Source organism: Papaver somniferum, chromosome 7 (genome assembly GCF_003573695.1).
Source record: "Papaver somniferum cultivar HN1 chromosome 7, ASM357369v1, whole genome shotgun sequence".
NCBI classification, from domain to species: domain Eukaryota; kingdom Viridiplantae; phylum Streptophyta; class Magnoliopsida; order Ranunculales; family Papaveraceae; genus Papaver; species Papaver somniferum.
In genome coordinates, this window is record NC_039364.1 from 64,585,239 (window position 1) to 64,593,409 (window position 8,171).

The following is an 8,171-nucleotide window of genomic DNA, read 5'->3' on the forward strand; positions in this document are numbered from 1 at the left end:
TGTCCCAACTAAACCAATTGGGACTCAACAAGATCAACACTAAGATCACGAAACCATAAGCGTCTTCCAGTTACTGTAGATCAAACTAGTGCCAGTGAAACTGAAAGTACCTTTATCACAGCTCAATTAGATTGTATTTGATTGATGTAAATTTTATATGAGATATATGAAATTGAGGTTTTTGCTTCATTTTCTTCAAAAAAAAAAAAGAAAAGAAGAAGAAGACACTTGTAAGTAAATAAATTAGTTATCATACGAAATCTAACTATTATTGGCGCAAACATTGCTCAGTGTATATAGTGTGTTATTCCAGCACGTAAATGATACCACAAAGGCGCCACAATGCACGACCTTACACATCATATAATTACATGGCACGACACAACACGCGTCACAGACACGTCACAGGATAACACAAATATAACACACGACTCAACACAACACGGTAAGAAAGCATGGCACAATCCACTGCACGCTATGAGCCTAAAATACACCATATTTCATAATTTCATTTTCACTCCGACCCAATGTGTGTAACAACCTTTTTTTTTCCCTCATTTTATAATAAAATATATAATGGTGTAATTATTATTATGTAAAATCCGGGATATATACTTTTTTTCGAGAATAAATTTTTATAATATTGCATAAAATGTTGATTAATACCTGAAATACATAATTTGGAAAACGTAAATTAAACGTACCGACCGGCACAAGAAGGATACTTTTCAAAGCACGGTATACTTAATTTTTAGAGTAGAACGGACTCAGATGTGTGTCGTGTTTTGTTGTGCCAACACCATTCACAGTGGTATACTGGTGTGTACATGTTACAAGTATGCTATAGAGAAATGCACAATATAATCTCCCTATATTATAAAAGATTTACCATCCCATAATAATGGGTTAGATGGGTGTCGCTTAATGGAAAAGAGATCCCGAGAGATATACAACTCTACGATTTTGAGAGATATACAACAGTACGAGACATATCTGTCGCGTTTTCGCTTAATTTAACAGCAGCGCTGCAAAGTAAGCCTTGCTGACAACGCAGCGTTCCTCACCACTTTAATTTCGTAAATTTATATTTTAATCATTTCATTCATTCACTCATTCATTTTCCCCATTCTGTCTGTCAATCTCTTTCTCTCTCATCTTCATCATCTGCATCATCATCTTAACTTCTGTTTTATAATCTGTGTTCTTTGTTTCACCAGTTAATTATTAACTTATTTTTTTAATGTTAAGATTTGAGCGCCGATCTCTTTTATTCTTTCTTTATTTTTTACTTTTTTTCGCAAAATTTGTTACCCATAAAATAAATCAAAAAAGAAATTATCCGCCAGCACTCCCTTGTTGGAAATAAGAATTCTCTTTTCTTTTCTTTTCTTCTAATTTCTGTTTAAATTTTTATTCTTTTTAATTTCTATCTATCCATCTTTCCAGTTGTCTGTCTTCTATCTTTTTCACCCATCATCCACCACCCCCATCTTCTTCTTCTTCCAAAATTCATAATTTCTATCTTTCTAATTCCTCCTCTTCTTCTCCGACCACTTCTCTCTTTTCTCCCTCCCTTTTCTCAATTGCAAGGGGGTGAGTTAGAGAGAGAAATAATAGTACTTCAGGAAATTATTATTAGCTTAATAGAACATACAATTGGGTGTTCAAAAATCATCTGTTCAGACTCTACCTCTACTCATAGTACTAGTACTGTATAGTATAATACTACTGGGTAAAAAAAAGGGGGGGGGGAGGGTTCAAGGATACAGAAGAAGAAGAAAGATACAATACTGCTCAAGGTATAGGAGAGAGATAGAGAGAAAGGGGTTAAGGGAATTCTTCTTCTTCATCTTTCTCTTCTCCATATTGGAAAATACTGGCTCATCATAATCAGTAGTATCATAATCTAGTATGCAACAAGGAGGACCCCAATATGGGGTGTCACCGGAGATGAGTAATAATCCTGCAGACCATCACTTACAGCAACAACAAAGGCAACATAAATCATTGAGTGTGGATGCAACAGTGGTAACGGCAGAAGCAGCGTCACCAATCAGTTGTCGACCACCTGCATCAGGGAGTTTTGAAGAATTGGTAGGTGCTCCTGGATCAGGTGGAGGTGGGTTTCAAGACGAGGATGGATTTGGCGGCGAAGAAACTGAAAGAGGATCAGCAGGTGGAGGAGGTAATAGATGGCCACGTCAAGAAACTATTGCTCTATTGAAAATTAGGTCGGATATGGATGCCGCTTTCCGAGATGCCACGCTTAAAGGCCCTCTCTGGGAAGACGTCTCAAGGTATGAACAACAATTGTCACTAATCTTTTGTCCCATCATCGTAATTCCAAAGTATTTCAGTGAGTTCCAATGCGGGTACATAAATAAACTAGTTGAATCATCACTTGCATTTCATACATTTGCCTTGTTTCTTTTTGACTTAATTATTAATTTATCCCTTCTCCCACATCTTTCTATATAATCGATAATTCTCTTCTCCCTCTTCTGTTCTACCTGGATGTCATCTCGGGAGAAAATTGAAATAATGTGGCCAAAACTTAACATATGAACGAGTCCAACTGCTCTTCCTCTTCTCGACTTACTTTTAATTTTAGATTTTGGGATTTGAGGTGCCGGATACAGTAGGTAATGATGAAATAATAAGCAGATCTATGAGGAATACAAGTGCGTTAGATAGGAAACCAAGCAGTGACCGGTGTTATGAAGAAGTAGCTGCTAGCTTAAATTGAATCCAATAAAACAGAAAATTACTCCATCGGGATCTATCGCAGCAGCAGGTTGTACGTGGGTAGAGACTGCTGTCATGCAGGCTAGGTGTAGAATTGGGACGAGAGAGAGAGAGAGAAGAGGTGAGGGGAAAAAAAATGAAAAAAGAAAAGGGTATCTTTGTTTTTTTTAATTTTTTCTTGGGTTTCAGCTCCTCTCACTCATTATTTCCGCGAGAAGAAGAAAATAATAAGCTTTACAGAGAGAGAGAGGAATGAATTGATTGGAGAGAATTGCTTCTTCCCAGTTAGATTCCTCAACTAGTTAGAAAGATTTAATCGCTGATGGTGATGAGGTGGTTTCGTACTACGGAATCTCAGATACACAAAAAACGCACTAAAAATAAAACTTGCAGCTAATATTCATCCCTTTCGGCGAGCGGTTAGCAGTAAGAGGCTGAGTTCGCTCCTGTCGTTGGTTTTCCTTTTCATCTATCTTCTGTGATTTCTTTTTCTCTGGACAACTCAAATTGCTGAAATGGGATGAGTCTAGTCTGTTTTAGGGGGCATCTTTCTTTTTAAATCAAAGCTCATCTACTGTGATGAATTAGGAAACAGTGGTCAGGATACAGATCCTGACCATATCCCCCAATTTAGTGATAGCATTTATTTCTACCCAAAAAGAAAATAAAAAGTGATAATCCGATTCAAAATTCTTACTTAAAATGCATGCAATTTAAATAATTTTATTTTTTTCACACAAAACAACGGCTTTTACTTTTTCCACTGAATTTCTTAATTTAATTAATTAGCATCATCATAATTAAGTAGATCTATGTAATCATGATGAGTTATGATAGATAAGCTTTGGGGGATATTTCTAGTTAAACAGGGGAAAAGAGAGATTAGATTATTGAAAAGAAAAAGTTTGGAAGGTTTTGTTGTTGCTGTTAAGAGTTAGTGGAGAGAGAAGGGGAAAATGAAAAGCAAATACTTAAACTTTATCTCTTCCCTTCCTTTTTTCCTTTATCTTGCTTTCTGAATTACTCATTCATTTTTAACTTGAGTTACTTAATAATTTATGTCTTTTTCTTTCTAATTTTGAAGTAATTAATAAAAATAATTTATTATTTCTCTCTCTTTCTCTCTTTATTAACCCTAGTTTTGGTGGTTCTGCTCTGTTTTTTTAACTTGATTTTTTTTTTCCTTCTCTGTATTCACATTCATTTTCAGGAAACTAGCGGAGCTTGGGTTTATCAGAAGTGCCAAGAAATGTAAAGAGAAGTTCGAAAACGTCCACAAATACTACAAGCGTACCAAAGAAGGCCGTGCTGGTCGTCAAGACGGCAAATCTTACAGATTTTTCACTCAACTTGAAGCTCTCCACGGCACCACCACCACCACCGCCACTCCAACTCACTCTCTTCCTCCTCTTCCCATCACCTCCGCAACAACAACAAACCAAGGTGTGAGTCCACTTCCTATGGGAATCGGGATGGTTGGTTCTGCTACTTCTGGGCGAATTCAACCTCCTCCTTCGGATTCTGCCGCCATTCCTACTGCCCAGATCGGAGTACCAAGATCAGATTACCAAACACCACCCCCACAGCCACCCACAACTGGGATTTCTGGTTCTTCTGCCGCTGCCGCTGTTGCCGCAGGAATTAGTTTCTCTTCTAATACTTCATCTTCTTCGGGAGATTCAGATTCAGACGAGGATTTAGATGAAGGTGGTGGTCCAAGTTCTAATCCAACTGATACCCGCAAAAGAAAAAGAGGTGGAAGTGGCGGTGTAAGTGTTGGTGGAAGTACGAGTCACAGGATGATGCATTTCTTTGAAGGACTAATGAAACAGGTGATGGAAAAACAAGAGGCTATGCAACAGAGATTTCTTGAGACAATTGAGAAAAGAGAACAAGACAGAATGATCAGGGAAGAAGCTTGGAAACGTCAAGAGATGGCTAGGCTTACTCGAGAGCACGAGATGATGGCTCAAGAGAGAGCAATCTCTGCTTCTAGAGATGCCGCTGTCATCGCCTTCCTTCAGAAAATCACTGGCCAAACTATTCAATTACCGTCTCCTGTAATTATCCCCGCCCCCACACCACCAGCACCAGTTCAGGCACCACCACCCACACCAACACCGCAACCTCAATCTATTCCACCTCCCACAGCACCGACTCCTTCTCCTCCCCCTCCTCCTTCACAGCCAAAGCAGCAAAAACAACATCAACATCACCAGATAGTACGACATCAACCACAGCAGCAACCACCGCCTCAGAGTCAGAGCAGTGAGGTCATAATCACCCACCACCATCAACCCACCTCGGCAGACCATGTAATCATAGCAGTTCCCGAGCAGCAACATCCACCCGCGCAAGAGATGGGTAGCGGTGGATTCGACTCAGCATCATCAAGATGGCCGAAGACAGAAGTTCTTGCACTTATTAAACTCAGAAGTGGACTCGAATCACGGTATCAAGAAGCAGGACCAAAGGGGCCACTGTGGGAAGAGATCTCTGCGGGGATGGGAAGGATGGGATACAGCAGGAGTGCAAAGAGATGCAAAGAGAAATGGGAGAACATCAACAAGTACTTCAAAAAGGTTAAAGAGAGTAACAAGAAACGGCCTGAAGACGCTAAGACTTGTCCTTATTTTCATCAATTAGATGCTCTATACCGGAAGAAAGTGCATGGTGGAAGTAATCAAACCAAGCAAGAATCACCAATAGATCAGAATCAATCTTCTAATACATCCTCTTCTTCAATGGACCCAAATCAATCATCGACAACCTTGCAAGCAATCATGGCTCCACCGCCACCTCCTCCACAAACAAATGCTAATGAATCAGCAGCAGAAACCTATGAAAAGAACAACAACAATGGCGGTGGTGGTAGCAACGTCGAAGGTGCAGCATCAGTAGCAAAGAAAGTAAGTATAGCTCGATAGTATAATCCCCTTTTTTTTTGTTTAATTTTCGTAATTTAAGTTCTCAACATTATGATTGATGAGGGACTGCAAGTGGATTAGTGATTCTTATTTTGCATTGAAGCCAGAAGACATTGTGAAGGAGTTGATGGAACAGAGACAAAACAATCACCACCAACAACCACAACCAATGACAATGGGCAACTATGGTAAGCTGACGGGAGAGGACAGCGATAATATTGAAGATGATGAGGAAATGGATGATTTAGATGATGATGATGATGAAGACACCACGGAAGAAATAGAAGATGAAGATAGAAATACTAGTAAGATGAATTATAAGATTGAGTTTCAAAACAGGCAAAATACAGGATCCTCTAATGGTGCAGCAAATACAGCAGCAAGCACATTCTTGGCAATGGTTCAATGATACTACTAGTCCCAACCCCATCCACATTCTTCTTCCGAGGAACCCCATAAAATGCCTGAAGGATAGAATTCTACCCTTTCTTCCATTTCCTCCTCCTCCTCCTCCTCCTCAATGTACCATATGTACCTATTGTGTCCACAACACATACCCAGATGAAAAGCTAGAGCTAGCTCTGATCATCAGGTAGATATATTATCTTTCTCTTCGAATTGGATCGAAGTAAAGCCCGAAAAATAACTTGCAAAAAAATTCCACATTTCCTCCCTTTATCTCTGTTCATGTTTTTCCTCAATTCATCATCTTCTTGTTTCTTTTACTGTTCCTTGTTTAATTTATTCGTTACTATCATTAGTAGAAGGGAGCTAGAGGTACGTAGTATCAAGCAGTACGATGGAATACAAGAACTGATCATTTTGGATAATGAACTACTACTGATGCTACTACTATCACTACCGGCGAAGAGAGACGTTGCTTCGATCCCTTTTGATATTTTTATTTTGATTATTAAAATTTGTTGTTGAATTATAATAAAGAATCAATTTCAGTTATCTTTTGACTCGCGTTTTTAGGGGCCACCCTAAAGGATTTAGGGGCCATCAATTTATACCCAGCCAAAGACTCTAGTTAAGGGGTACCCTATATGATATTGAAGTTACATAAATGCCCTTCTGGTAAAACTGTATAAAAACCAAATCAAGAAAAATTCTACTCATTTCAACTCTTCTTCTTCCAGTTTCATATTGTCTTCCGATTGTGGAAGAAAAAAAACTTTCCCTCGTTCAACCGAAACATCGCCGCGAATCGTAAAATCAAAACATCGTCGATTCGTTTATAAAACAATGGATAAGGGAAATGAAACCCACAGACCTAGAACCAAAAATGTTGCTCGGGGTATCGATCCAAAGATTGAGATTTTAGCAAGAAATAAAGAAATTGTTGCCGCAAATGAAGAAGAACGCGAAGAAGAAGTACCCGACAATGTAGTCGGTGGTGGCGATTCCGATAGTCAAACACTTCGTCAACTTCAAATGGCCCAATTAGGTAAGAATCTATCATTTTTGGGGTTATTTCGCTTTAATTCGACGAATCGAGAAAAAAAATTTCTAGGGTTTTCGGTTATTTATCCAGATTCGGGCGATATTCATGCTTATTTACTTCCGAATGTAGTCGTGTTCTTCATTTCTCAAGAACATCGACAGTATTCGGGAGAAATATTTGTTGGTTATCTGCCGAATATTGTTGGCCATATCTTCCTGGATACAAACTGGTAATAATCGGTAGTTTAATGAATTTTTTGGCTCCCGAATATATTTAAGTAGACACACAGTATTCGGAAGTACACTCACTACCGAATATATATATTGAAAAAATCTCAAAATTTCTGATATAGGAAAAAATCCCATTTTAGGGCCAGTATTTATTCGGAAGACAATATAATGTTTTATACCTCCGATTGTGTAGGATAAAATTTTAGAGTTTCTGAACTCCAGTTGATGAATATTCGGTTGTAAACATGTTTAGTTATATTCCGATTGTTTTTCATTCGGGAAAAATATGTGTCTTCTTACTTCCGAATTTGTTCATTCGGGTTATAGTTGTGTACTTTGTCTTCCGATTGTGTAGGATGAAAAATTTAGAGCTTCTGAACTCCAATTGATGCATATTCGTTTGTAAATATGTTTAGTTAGCTTTCGATTGTTTTGTATTCGGGAACAGTATGTGTCTTATTACGTCCGAATGTGTACATTCGGGTTATATTTCCATACTTTGTCTTCCGATTGTATAGTTTGTAAATATTGTTCCTTTCTTTGTTGTTTAGACAAAGTCGAGAAAGGAGGAAGAAAGTGACATCTAGTGCTAGGAGGGAAAGGAGTGCCAAAGATAATTCAAGTGCTCAACAAAGCTTACAAGAACAAAGCAGTCAACAAGGAGTGCAACCAAGTGTTGAACAAAGTGTAGAAAAACAAGTCAGTGAACAAGGGGTGCGACCAAGTGTTGAACAAGCCGCTCAACAAAGTGCATAACCAAGTGTTGAACCAGTTGATCCAGTGCCAAGAGTAGAAGAAGAAGGACAACCAAGTGGTACCCAA

The 8,171-nt window shown here is 38.6% G+C and overlaps 1 protein-coding gene across 2 annotated transcripts; it reads left to right on the top strand.

Annotated features, from left to right (window-relative positions):
• The first annotated feature begins 1,129 nt into the window (after positions 1–1,129).
• LOC113297488 (trihelix transcription factor GTL1-like) lies at positions 1,130–6,637 on the top strand. Of its 2 annotated transcripts, none has more exons than XM_026545972.1 (3): positions 1,130–2,297; positions 3,956–5,654; positions 5,780–6,637. In XM_026545972.1, the coding sequence occupies exons 1-3, from the start codon at positions 1,912–1,914 to the stop codon at positions 5,789–5,791; spliced, it is 2,097 nt and encodes a 698-aa protein (XP_026401757.1). In that variant the 5' UTR covers positions 1,130–1,911; the 3' UTR covers positions 5,792–6,637. The 2 variants fall into 2 exon arrangements, with proteins under 2 accessions (XP_026401757.1, XP_026401756.1); XM_026545971.1 differs by having other exon boundaries at positions 1,143–2,297; positions 5,776–6,166.
• Positions 6,638–8,171: the final 1,534 nt, after the last annotated feature.

Bases quoted from the DNA above. Each gene is read 5' to 3' on its own strand.
- LOC113297488 (XM_026545971.1), top strand. From the start codon at position 1,912: ATGCAACAAGGAGGACCCCAATATGGGGTGTCACCGGAGATGAGTAAT. The intron at 2,298-3,955 runs GTATGAACAACA...ATTCATTTTCAG, and splicing joins CTCTGGGAAGACGTCTCAAG to GAAACTAGCGGAGCTTGGGT. The intron at 5,655-5,775 runs GTAAGTATAGCT...TTTGCATTGAAG, and splicing joins CAGCATCAGTAGCAAAGAAA to CCAGAAGACATTGTGAAGGA.